General features: G+C 35.0%; 1 protein-coding gene and 1 non-coding gene across 5 annotated transcripts in view; one reads left to right on the forward strand and one right to left on the reverse strand.

Annotated features, from left to right (window-relative positions):
* Positions 1-13728, reverse strand: part of TBC1D15 (TBC1 domain family member 15) — a 76519-nt gene that overhangs the window by 30572 nt on the left and 32219 nt on the right. For all 4 annotated transcript variants that reach the window (XM_057316422.1, XM_057316421.1, XM_026500016.4 and 1 more), the window contains 2 exons: positions 11282-11420; positions 6281-6491 (listed from right to left, as the gene is read on the reverse strand). In XM_057316422.1, the coding sequence (XP_057172405.1) occupies positions 6281-6491; positions 11282-11420 (350 nt within the window). The remainder of the gene's footprint in view (positions 1-6280; positions 6492-11281; positions 11421-13728) is intronic.
* Positions 7252-7357, forward strand: LOC113256471 (U6 spliceosomal RNA). Its single transcript, XR_003316681.1, has one exon. It is a non-coding gene; the product is annotated as a U6 spliceosomal RNA (small nuclear RNA).

Consider the following 13728-nt stretch of genomic DNA (forward strand, 5'->3'; position numbering starts at 1 on the left):
ATACAATATTAGCAAGTATTTAGTAACTATCTTAAAGGAGCTCCAAAACTACATAAAACATGAAATACTAAATTAACAAATATAAAAGGGTTGAAGTATATTTTTATTCTAGATAAAGCCAAGAGAACTAAATTGTAATGGACCCAAGTTTTCATTTATAATTACAATAGAAAAACCTTACAAATGTATCTGTCTTTATTATCATAAAAATTAAAGAAAGTTAAAGCACACTTTAGGATTCATCAGTATATATAATATGTACAATCCAGGAAAATGTCCTATTTTGAAAGGGTTTCCAACTTCATTCCACAGCTTGGGAGCATTGCAATATAAGATATTAAAAACACAAGATAAAACAGATTATTTGTTAAAGATCATTAATTATGCTAACCATAATTATAAACACACATGAACATGTTTAACAAGGTTATAATCTATGGTTCAGGTAACAGTATCTTTTTAGTTCTTGCTTATTAAGCTCTAGAGGCAAGTTTTTCTTCACATTTCTTAATAACTGCAGAATAAATGTTTTCCAAATAGACATCTAATTTCAAGTAATCAGATGGAATTATCCAGTCTTTTTTCTATTCAATAAGTCTTATAACTTAGTAAGTTCACTATAATAAATCCACAACTTTTCTGTGTTTAAAATAAAACTTAAATGTGTTATGTTGGGCTATCTACTTCTAGTTTATTATAAATGTTTGAGATAAGAACTTTAATAACAGTTATCTCTTCTCAATTCTAACATAACAGGATGCAACAGCAATGCTGGAGGGGATATGAACTCCAAAGCAGTATCTTATTCCTACACATTCAGAAACAACACTTGATCTTTAGAGACAACAGTCGCTTAATAAGCCCTTTGGCTTTTTAAAAGGAGATGAGGTTGAGTCATTTGAGGTAAGAAAAAAACAATGATTTTTAAAATGTTCAATTTTCATTAAATGTCATTTTTCTGAATACTTACTGGGGTTATGCTTAATATGAAGACTTATATGGTCTCACAAGGCATTTTTTAATAAGTCTTTTAAATATAGCACTAGAAAAGATAACTAATATAGCAATATACAATTTTCAAGATTTTCAAACTCTTTGCAGCAGCAAGACAGAACTTTCAATGATGTTAACATCAGCAATTCTATTAGAGTGTACTAAAGGACTTAAAGAAAACCCTTGTCTAATATCACAACTACAGAAGTATATTTACTGAAAATTTAGAAATATTTCCTAGGCTTTGGAGTGAGCCTCTCCTAAGACCTCAGAATGAATTCAGAAATGGTAACAGTTGAAGAATGTTTTGTGGGCTGACATGTAGTGGTAACTATTTTCCATTGCTACTGAGAATAACCAATATGGAAAGGTAAAGAAATCAATAAAAATATCACCACAAAGGCTATCAATCCAAAAAAGTTGATAAAATTAAAAAGTACAGAATATTCACAACAAAATTACATATATATATATATACATATATTCTTATACATTTAATTCAAAGGGAATAAATGAGGGTTTACAACCTAATCTTATAAATGGTGTTATATGATAATACAACCAATTGGGCTTTTTAGGAAGTATCTTACTGCTTAGATATTTATATATTAATGTAAAAATGGTCCAATATACAAAATAATTTTAATGGAACCTTTATATCACAATCTTCATTCATATCCTAGCAACCAACTTGGTTCCAGAAAGGTAACATAAATGTATTTGTGACTCACTCTTTATCAAAGTATCATGTTTTAAATGGTGATAAATCAAAGAAACTAACAAATATGAATGAAAAGGACAATTTGTTTTTCCCAGGAGATAAGAAAACCATCTGAGAAATAACAAGTCACAAGAAGCTAGCCTATTTTGCACTGCCTGACCCAGCTGGTGAGAATGAAAGAAGGAACTATGTGTGCACAGCTGGCCCAGCCTCATTCTCATTCTTATAAGGCTGCACATCCCCAGGACATTCATGATTTCGTTCATCTGTATGATAAGTCCCTTAATTCGTTAGGGCAGTATCAGGAAGAGGAGATGGCCACAAATGCAAGCCACATCATTCAATTTAAGTTAATCAGAGAAAAAAGAGAATGTGGTCTCTCATTCTGGTTGGTTCTGAATTGAAAAGAAGACAAGATGGGTGACCCTGGCATAGACTGCCTGGCACCCCAGAGGGGCTATGGAAACCAAGGTTTTCCGGAACTATCATTCTTCCTTCTGGTCTCTACAACAATCTCTGACCACAGGAACGTGACTCTGGAAACATCATTTTGCTTAAGATAACTGCTCTGAGGATAGGAAATCAGATTGCCATGGCTGACATCTAGTAGAGTGAAAAACCAGGAATATTTGAGAATTTTCATTTCCTTGGAGTTCAACTTAATAGAGAATTCCATTTATTTAGATCATAACTAATGAAATAAAGAACAAGGATCTTTAATATTTCCCTAAGAATCTGATAGAGATGGCTTATACAAACATGGAATTTTTTTAATGTCAGTGACAGTTTAGTTGGAGTATCCATATTCTACCACTTAGACTCAACATATAATCTCTGGTGAGCTCTACAGTGCAACATAATTGGGTATAATTTATGATGGGAAAGAGAACAGAAAGTGTTTATTTTCAGCTTAGGGTGCAGAGGGGTCTTGGAGATAAAATATCTGATGTATTATTATTTTTACATATTTCAGACTACCCAGGGGGCAAAGAGTAAATTAGCTCCCAGTGTCACAGAAGAATACACCGTGAAGAAGTGGCTGGTATTAGCAGTGGTTTTTGAAGGACTCACTTTAGGCTATCTCTATCACCACCTCCTCTCCCCCAGAATGGCCACATCCCTGGTTGACCATAAACTGAATAAAAAAGCCCAGAAGGAAGACAGAAAAGAAGAAAGTATAGGGAGGGAAGTCAGTCTCCTCTGTTAGGTTCTTCTCTTTGACCAGGTCATTAAAGGCTGCAACTGATCACTGATGCTCACATCATGTCCCACACTTCAGCCTCCCCTTAATTTCATTCTCTCTCAGAGCTTCAATTACTACTGACACACAAAAAACTTACAAATTATCCTATTATATGCTGTCACAGTGCTACACATCTCTCATTTGGAGTACTTATTACAGCGAAAATGCTACATTTATTTGTATAAGTAATGTTTGTTTCTCCCACAACAGTACAAACTTCAAGAAGGCAGGGCCTGTATCTTCTTTGATTATTGCTTTTTCCAACAAGTTAGCACAGAGTGTCTAGGACATAAGTGGTCCTCAAAAATAAACTGGTTGAATGAAAAAATTTTTAAAAATTATATATGTATGGAGGAATACCATTTCCATGGCTTTGTGTTGTCAAATGGAAATAAGCACTTCTATTAAACTGTCCTTCGCTAGGACATATCTGATTACTGAGATCAGGAAAGAGTAAGGTGCATGCTTGGCATAAATAATCCCTTCCAGGCTTGCTCTCTCTCTCTCTCTCTCAGATTTGTCTATCAACACAGAAGGGGTTTTCTAGTCTGCTTTCATTCACATCATAAAAAGTCTGTCCTCAATAGGAAGACCTGTAGTTGTTCAAAAATGATAACTAGGTAACTTCAAAACTACTTTGGGGGAATTATTATGATGCTACACCACTAGGCCTCACCAATAATGATATTTTTACCATCATCCATCTGATTCCTATATTTACTCCTTACTTTGTTTCCCTTTCTGTATTTGTAAAGAAGTTCATTTACAACTCTCACTAAAACATCACCAACATACATTCAAGGTACACACATTCTTATAAGCACCTAAATGATTGTTGAGGCTATCCTTGAACCCATCCAGGAGAGAAAACTCTTTAACCTCTGAGCTACAACCTGTTTTCTTCTAATTGCTCTTTAGAGCCATAAAAAACAGATCAATGATATGTTTCTTATAACAACTCTTTCAAAATTATTTGTAGAACTGGTTAACTACTATGCCATTTATTCATTCAACTGAAATTCACTGTGCAAATACTATGTGCCAGGCACTTTGGCTAGGAACTTAAGTGAAAATGCAAACAAAATAGATGCAATCTCTGCTTTTGTGGCGATACGTTCTAGAGTAGAATACTAAAAAAAGTAAACAGATAACATTATTCTATTCTGTTAAGAGTTATGAAGAAAGCAAACAAGGGAACGAGACAATGAAAAAAAATGGGGGTGGGAACCTACATTACATGGGGGAGGGGGCATCCATAAAAGCCACCCTAAGAAAGCAACATTAAACTGAGACGTCAGGATCAGAAAGGGAGAAGAATATTCCAGGCAAAAGAAACAGCATACTTATAGGACTCTAACGCAAGAATATGGGACGTTTCAGGAACTGAAAGAAAACTATATAGCTAAAATATAAAAGACAATGGCATGAGGTGAGGCTTAAGAGATAAACAGAGTTAATAAGGCAGTGCAGGACTTCACTGACCATAGTGTAAGTTTGGATTTTATTTAATGTTGCACCAAAACTCCTCTTCAAGTTAAATCCCCACATTCTTCTTCTGTTTTTCATACCACTCTGATCCCTCTCATTACAGTGGTAATCTTTTCCATGTAGTATAGTCTAGCACATTTAAAATGCAATGTTTAACATCAACCTTAGTTCTCTAAAGTAAAGACCAGTAAAGGGTAGAGAGGAACTACCACTTCATCCTAAATACTATGCTTTAATCAATGGTGTCAAACTGAATTAACTCTTTTCTGACAGTTACATGACAACACTGACCAGTACAGAACTTGCTATGGTATTAAAACCCCCAAGCCTTTAACACCTGCTATTCAACAGCCAAACCTTTTGCTCTAATCATGCCCCTCCTGAATCTCCTTAAACCCCCTACCCCCACCCCCACGCGGTAACCTATTGAAAGCTTCCCACTTCAAGATCCAAGACCCACATACTGCCAACCAGGCCTGACTTTCTTATAGATACTGGTACTGATCTACGTCTAGTGCCAGCCAGAGATGGTCAATATGGTAGGAGGGAGAATTTCGTATCAGAGAAAACAGCCAAAATTTTCCAACTTTTGGATCACTACTAGATTTATATAATCTAAATTTAGATATCATGTTACTCTATTATCAAGTGACATTATTAACAAGGTTACCACTCATCCCTACAGTTCCCCAAGCTAAAAATCTCAACTTCTCCCTTCTTCTCACCTCCACATACCCAAACACAAAATCAAACCCTAAATATTTTTTCCCAATACATCTATTCTTCCTGTCACTCTCCTAATTCATGTCACTATAATCTCATCTACACGACGGGAACAAACAGCTAAAAAGATTTACAAGATCCTCATGCTCTGGCATTTACTCAGCTCTCTGGCCTCATCTTTAACTTTGGTACCCTCTGGCCCCCAGTACGCAGACCTGTGATATTCAACTACTCTGTTCTGTGATTACATCATGTTTTATACTCTTCCCTCTATCTAAAATCTCTCCCTCTAAATATTCCCTTCCCTTTTATGCTAATGTTCACTCATTTGTCAGATCTAATACAGATACTATTATTTCCTCCAGAAAGTCTTCCCTGAACCCTACCCAACTCCTAGTCTAAATGAGGGACCCTTATTCCCTTCGTGGGATCTCCCAAAACACCTTGTACTTCATCTCAGTTCTTGAGTTTTCTTGCCACTGACTGGTTAGCATCCTTCACAAGACCATAAACTCTCAGATATCCAGGAATAGCTTGTTGTGTTCACTACTAACTATCGAGCAACTAGCAGAGCGCTCAGAACTTTGATACCCGAAATATATTTGTAGGGAGTGAAAGCAAGAAAGAGTATGTGTGTACAAATGCACACAGGTGAATAAATATAAGACACCAGATTTTTGGAAAGTGAGAAAGCCCTGTCTTCCACACCTATAATAATTTTATAAAGGCCTTAGATTTGCTGGATTTAAATATGCAACATTACAAATAAAATTCTATCTTTAACAGACAATATGTTAATAAAAAGTTAATTACATAAATGTATAATCCATAAGTTATTAATGCATCATCATTCATTTAGATGTATATAAAAAATATGGGACCAGTCTTTTCTTTAGAACAGTAATAAGGTGATAAGTTGCAGATCCAAAGTACTAAAATGGCAAGATTTTATTCAATCATTCATCCAAAGCAGTCAATACCCCAGAAAAAACAAAGCTGCTTGTTCCCTCATCTGCACAGGTCACTGATGCCCAATGACAAGTAAAAATTGTTTGCCTTGGGACCAATACAACAATCCAGTTTCAATAAGTAGAAAATAATTTGATACTTACTTATACAATACCACATATTTTTCAAGACAGTCAATCAGTAGTTTGCTATCTCCTTGATGAAAGTGCAGAGCAGGGAGAACGACGTCATCCTTTAGACAGAATACCAAATACGACCAGCCCATACCCTCTTTGTTTTGCTTGATTGATTTCAGGTCTGTCAAACTGAACAGGAATGACCATTTGCTTTTCCCATTTCTATGACTTGGAGCATCTTAAAAACAAGAAAGTGGGGCAAAATATTTTTGTTCACCTTTTTAAAAGGTACTGACAGTGCTCTTCATGACTGCCTTACAGATACTTGCTGAACCTAGGGAATGACTACAGCATTCACATTACTATGGTTTCTACCTGTATTAGAAATGGCAACATACATTTCCTTAAAAGAATAGTTTTGAAAATAATCATCTTACTGCATACAGAGTGAAAAAATGTTATCCCTATTTCAAATAAAAGCTTGTCCGAATGCCTATGGCTTTGGAAGCAGGCAGGGTGGATTCAAATTACAGCATCACCATCTTACTAACTGAATCATCTGGGGCAAATAATGAATCTCTCTGAACCCTGGTTTCTTCATCTGTAAAAATACAGAGAATTATACTTACCTCCCAATGTTATTCTAAGAATTAAAAGAGATAATACTTGTCAACTAACTAGTATAGTGCCAATTATATAGCAAATACTCAATAAATGTTAATCTTTTCCACTGCCCACCCCCGCCCCCCGCCAAATAGAAATGGCATGATGCTCTTGGACAGTCATTATAAATAAAGAAAAAAAACCTTTACTTCCTCACTTCCTTTTGCAATTATTTTTACTAGACTACACTAAGTAAAGGTAAATACACTCGTATAAAAAAATAACCCTGGAGTAAATATACCAACAGACATTTTATTTGTAAAAACCCAAACAGCAGTGGGAGTTGAGGATGAAAATGTAACTAAGTTGTGAGTGCTTCAAAAAGAATGAATACAGTGCTTGCTTCAGCAGCACATATGCAAAATTGGAATGATACAGAGAAGATTAGCATTGCTCCTGTGCAAGGGTGACACGCAAATTCGTGAAGCATTCCATGTTTTTTTTTTAAAAAGAATGAATACATTCAATCTTCCTACTAAATCAATCTACTAAAGTAAGACCTCACTCAGTTCAACCCAAACTACTGTAATGTAAAATAAAGTATTTTCTCAGTTTGTGGGCCAATAAAGAAGCTTAAAAATCCTAGGTTTGTGAACAATATCATACCTGATAATAAGCAGCTTAAAAAATATCTAAATAAAAATTGAAAGAACAAAGGGAAAAATGTTACTTTCCCACTACTACTTATAATTTCTATCCAAAAATGCGATTTTGACCTGTTTTAACTTGGACATAAGCATGCTGTGTCTCTGAAATTTTAAAAATCCATTTTTCTAATGTTATTTCCTAAGAAGTGCTGCACTATCCTGTTATTCAAGATCTTAATTCTACTTCACACTATCAACTCCACAAACACAAACTGCATAAAAGATATGTGCTTATAGAACTTGATCAAAGGGTAGATGATATTGACCTGCATATATGCCACTTTCCTATATTGTCAGGAACACCACAGCTCCATCAGCTCTAACAAGATCTCCTTAAATGGACACAAAGAAATCTACAGGTTACAGAAACTACTTACAAGGAATACAGGTACCATCACTATTTCATGGACACTTAAGTATCATTTGAAAGAAGTACAGAAAGGCTAAAAAGTAATTTATCTCTGCAGTGACCTGCCCAGGTTCCACACCAGTTCAGATGGTGAACTCGTACCTAAGGCTGATACGAGATTAAGTGCCATGTGCCTACTTGACTACCATACATATTTCACTGGAATTTATATCATAGAGCTCATAATACCACTACAAGCTAATATCAAAGTGAAAGCAATTCTAGAATTCCAGCGTCTTCCTGAGTCATTTACATGTGAATGTATTTAAGGACTACTAAGTTATTTGCAAAGACCAAAAATATTTTCAAAGCAATGAAACACTAGATATGGACAATTTTTAAAATCAAATTCTTAAATTACACAAAAAGAATTAACCTAAATTAACTCAAGAAAATCATATGGAGAATATAAATACATGCAAGTTATATGAATTATCAGGAGTTTGTGCATATTCAAAAGTAAAATTTTTACAGATTTTTCCACATTGATGGAAGAAACACATCACATATGAAATAGAAAATTTTCTATTTAAGCTCCAATAAACAATGAAAGAAACATTACAAGTCAATTCTGGAAGCCCCTTTACTTGAATATAATAAGCTTCATGAAAGCAAGAACTTTATTTTGTTCATAATTATATCCCCAATGCCTAGAAGAGTAACTAGCACATAGTAGGTACTCAAAGATGCACTGAAAAAATGAATAACCTAGTACCAAGTCAACATAAAAGAAACCTGCAATTTAGTCTACCACCAATAGCTAACCAGAAATAGGAAGGCTTACACGAAGGAAAACTAACAAATCTAAAAGTTAACTCAAAATTTCCTTTTCTCTCTTAAAGAAAGGTAAATAAAGCTAATTGGTTCTGGGGCGCCTGGGTGGCTCAGTCAGCTAAGCGTCTGCCTTTGGCTCAGGTCATGATCCCGGGGTCCTGGGATCAAGCCCCACGTCAGGCTCCCTACTTAGCAGGGAGTCTGCTTCTCCCTCTCATTCTACCTCTGTGCACGCATGCGCGCGCGCTCTCTCTCTCTCTCTCTCTCTCTCTCTCAAATAAATAAAAATCTTTTAAAAAAAAGTATTAGTTTTGATGAATGATGTTACCAAATATATGTAAGAAGTATCCCCAACATAATGACATGGGAAAACTAACCACAAGGGCAGAAGAGTAAAACTAAAACAGTTCAGTAAGTCCCTATATGTCTTGAACAGAATTAACACCAAGGACATGACATTTGGAGGGGTGTACAGAACATGATGGGAGTCTGTTGTTCTGGGAAGAAACATTTTCAAAACATTTCATCTGGTATATAAAAACAAAGACTTAGTAATAGAAACTCTTAAAAAATATAAAGAAAGTTAAGTCTTTGATAGTCAATTCTTTAAGTTTTGTCCCAATTTCCTTTGTGACATGAAAACTATAAAATGAGCAAAATTCGAAAAAATGCTTTTTAAACATATAAAAATGTTTTATAATGGCAAAAATTTGAATTTTGAAACATCAAGCTTAGAAAGTGTCTCCTTTAGGAAGAATTTCTGATGAAATATAATTGGATGAGATAATCTGAGAGAAGAAGGGATGGGACAGGATGGAATGCACTGCGCTCCGTAACTCCTGTTCTGTCAAATATGTGCACCTGCATGCATACTGAGCCATACTATGTTCAATATTGTTTGCTGCTGCTGTACACATTCATAACATTTTTCAAATACCGAGAAAAAAAGAAAATGTCTCAACTTTCAATAACTGCTAAATAAAGGCTCTTTGTAAGTCACAGTGCATGGCCAACCCATATAAGCAGTATTTACATCTTTGGTTTTTTGCTAAACTACACAGCTACACACAGGTTCTCAGTTCTGCACATTAAAATCAACAGGACAGCATTTAAAAAACAGAAATGCCCATTTCCAACCCAAGTCTGATTTAATTCACTGGGATGAAACACAGGCATTAGTATTTTTTTTTAAAAGCCTAACCTCCCCAGGTTATTTCAGTGTGCAGCCAAAGTTGAAAACCACTAATCTAAAAAGACGTTTATTGTCAGATTATGCTCTTCTCATAGACGTAATGCTTCTTTCTTCTATGAAATTCTGAAAACTCACTCCTTTGCTCTTTCCTATAGCCTGTCATTTTCATTTTCAAGGATTCAATAATATTAGGCAACAAACAAACAAAGAACAATTCACATAACTTAATCCTGAAGATCTAATCTACAGCAGTTAAAAATGACTTCACATGCCAAATACACTAAAACCCTGTGGTCTTATCTTAATACTCTGTATTGTTCTGATAAGAAACTTCCCTTTCAATAGAAAAAGAATGCCAAAAAGGAAAAAAACAAAAAACAAGACACCAGCATGAGCTGATTTTAATTTAACAAAAGCTTATGAATTACTATTAACTTCTTAATCGCCACTGTTGCCAAGAAATGATACAGTACAAAGTATAACTATGGTATATGAGAATGATTCCCCAGGCCATACATGAAAATCAGATTCACTGGGTAACAACACTATATAAATGCAGCATTACATACTCCAGCCAATCCTGGCCAGCCAGCTTTTTTCAATCTGGGAAATGTGGATAAATCATACACTCAGACTAAAATCAGTAAGAGATTAAATGTCCTTTTAGTTATAAAATACAAATTAATAAGGAAAAAAACATTTTAACTCTGTACAAGTATTTACTCTTTTAAAAAAATCACAAATAGATGTAACTACATCATTAGATGGGCTACCTAAATCATGCTTGGCATAGTACATGTGTTCTATCAGGCTGTTAGCTTGGCTCTTTTTTGTTATCTACATGTAGCTAATCACCACATGGCAACACAGATTTAAATATATACATGTAATATTTAAAGGAGAACAGTCACTAAACATATATATAAATGGGAGATTGTAATGAGCTGTGAAGATCTCTGTAAGCATTGAAATTAGAACAGTATGGTTTAGTGGTATACTCCATCTCCCCCTGGTGCTTCAGGATGAAATAACATGATTTTTTTTTTTTTTAAACGCTAGAAAAATGCAAGAGAGACACTTAAAGCAATTTTTTAAAGTGTTTCTATTTCCTGCCATGAATAACTACAAAACAGAACACATATTTCTAAAACCTTTTTTTAATAAAGTCACAACCAACAAAACAAAAAGAGAGATGAAGAGGGAATATAACTAAAATATGAGTTCTATGTATTAAAGCACCAAATCATTCTTGTGACAAAGAAACACTAAAGAATTTTCTTTGCACTTTTATTTTTATTATATGTAGCAAACCAGTTTAAAATTTCAAAAGATTTAATTCATACCTCCATTAGTATGTGGTTTCTTTTTAGACGGAACTGTATTGACCATGTCCCATTCTGCTTCATAACTGTTTAGATGTTCCGATCCCCGATGACCTCTTTCCTTTGGGGCCTGCGTCCATTCTACAACTGAACTGGAGTCCTCAAAAAAGTATAACATACAAAATCTTTAGGGACTAAAACTAGAATTTCATTTCAATTAACAATATATTCTCAACTTCTACATAAATTAAGTTTGGAGACGGTGACAGACATTACTGGTGGGAAAACCAACCACTATTTCCTATTCCTTTCTTTCTTGCCTATTTTTACCTGACACCCACCCCATCCCCCCCCCCCAATTGCAAGAAAAAAGAATAGAAGAAAAGCCTGTCCAGATTCCCTTGCAGTTAGGGTTGCCAATGAAATAAAAGCAGAGGTCAACCACAGGGCTTTTGGAAATGCTTTTGCTTTCCTAATAAAAAAGCCTCATCCCTTCTCCCCTTTCTCCTGCTTTGAATGTCGCTATGACGCCTAAAAATATGGCAGCCATGTTATGACTGTAAGAGAAAAAAACAGGAGAATCACTCCAAACCTGTAGATTTGTAATTATTTAAGGAAAATAACCAATGGTGGCTATTTTATTTAAGCTACCACTGGTTGCATATTTCTCTGCCAAAATTAGCTAAGAGCTACAAATAACACACCTACATATATAGTTCTACAGAACTTACGACTTTAAAAGAGAAAAATACCAAAAGTCTAAAATTCAAATTAATAATTTAAATCAAAATATTTAATTCCTATACAATAAAAGGTAGCACACATAAGTTGAAGATAAGACTGGGTGAAAATGTTTTGAAAATATATGGCAGACAAAAGAAAAACATCCAGAATACAAAAACAATATTTACCAAATTATTTAGAAACTGGCAAATATCAAAACAGAAAAACAAGCAAATGGTATGCACAGGCAAGTCAAAGAAGAAATATGAACCAACATATAAGAAGATGTCCAACTTCAGAAACAAAGAAAAGTAAGTTAAAGGGCACCTGGGTGGCTCAGTTGTGTCTGACTCTTGGTTTCGGCTCAGGTCAGGATCTCAGGATCCTGAAATCAAGCCCCACATTGGGCTCACGCTCACGGTGTAGTCTGCTCAAGATTCTCTCTCTCCTTCCTCCTCTGCCCCTCCCCCTGCACGTGCATGCTCTCTCCCCCAAATAAATAAATAAAATCTTCAAAAAAAAAAAAAAAAGAGGCACGCCTGGGTGGCTCAATCAGTTAAGCGTCTGCCTTCAGCTCAGGTGCTAATCCCAGGGTCCTGGGATCAAGCCCCAAGACAGGCTCTCTGCTTGGCAGGAAGTCTGCTTCTCCTTCTCCCTCTGTCCCTTCCCCTCTCATTCTCTCTCTCTCAAATAAATAAAATCTTAAAAAAAGAAAGAAAGAAAAGCAAGTAAGATGCATTTCAATTTTTTGCCCCATTCAAGTAAAAAATAAAAATATGAAAGACAGTGTAAAGACAGAATCTCACACTGCTGATGACAGTGCTAATTAGTACTGACTCCAAAAGGGCAATATAGCTATTATTTATTAAAATTCAAACTATGGGGGTGCCTGGGTGGCTCAGTTGGTTAAGCGTCTGCCTTCAGCTCAAGTCATGATCCCAGGGATGTGGGATCAAGCCTCACATCGGGCTCCCTGATTGGCGGGGAGTCTGCTTCTTCCTCTCCCTCTACTGCTCCCCCTGCTTGAGCTCTCTCACTCTGTCTGTCAAATAAATAAGTAAAATCTTAAAAAAAAAATTCAAACTATACATGTGTGTCACTACAATAATTCTCTTTGTATCATCCACTCTGGAGAAATACTTACACATGTACACAAAGAGGCATATGCAAGAATTTTCACTGCAATACTGTAAAAATGAAAAACTGAAAATACCTTAATACTATTCAGTGAAGGAATGAATAAAAAAAGTAGGGGGTAGCCAAGGAAATACTAAGTCATACTTTAAAAATTGATATATGTTAATATTTACTCTTAAATAATAAATTAAAGAAGTTGCAAAACTGTTTGCAGTATAACTATGCAGCGTATGCAATCAGAAAGATCGATAATGAAATGTATACAGATAAAAGTCTGGAAAGATACACACTAAATAGGGACAGATAAAATACATGACTGTAGTCAAATGGGACTTCAATTTCTAATGTTTCTATTATTTGAATATTTTTACAAGAATGTATTCATGTATTGCTACTGTTTTAATTCTTTTTAAAAAGGGAAAAAGGAAAATTTGTAGGAAGAGAAAGATATTATAAAGGCATGAGAAAAATTAAGAAATAGAAACAGACTGACAAATAGAGAGGAAAACTGACTAAGATCAATGGGGAGAACTAGAAGTATCTACAGAGCCCCACAAGCACAAAGGCTTGGAACTGGTCGATCAAGTACTTCTGGAAATTAGGACAGA

The sequence above is a fragment of the Ursus arctos genome, unplaced genomic scaffold, assembly GCF_023065955.2.
Source record: "Ursus arctos isolate Adak ecotype North America unplaced genomic scaffold, UrsArc2.0 scaffold_21, whole genome shotgun sequence".
NCBI lineage: Eukaryota > Metazoa > Chordata > Mammalia > Carnivora > Ursidae > Ursus > Ursus arctos.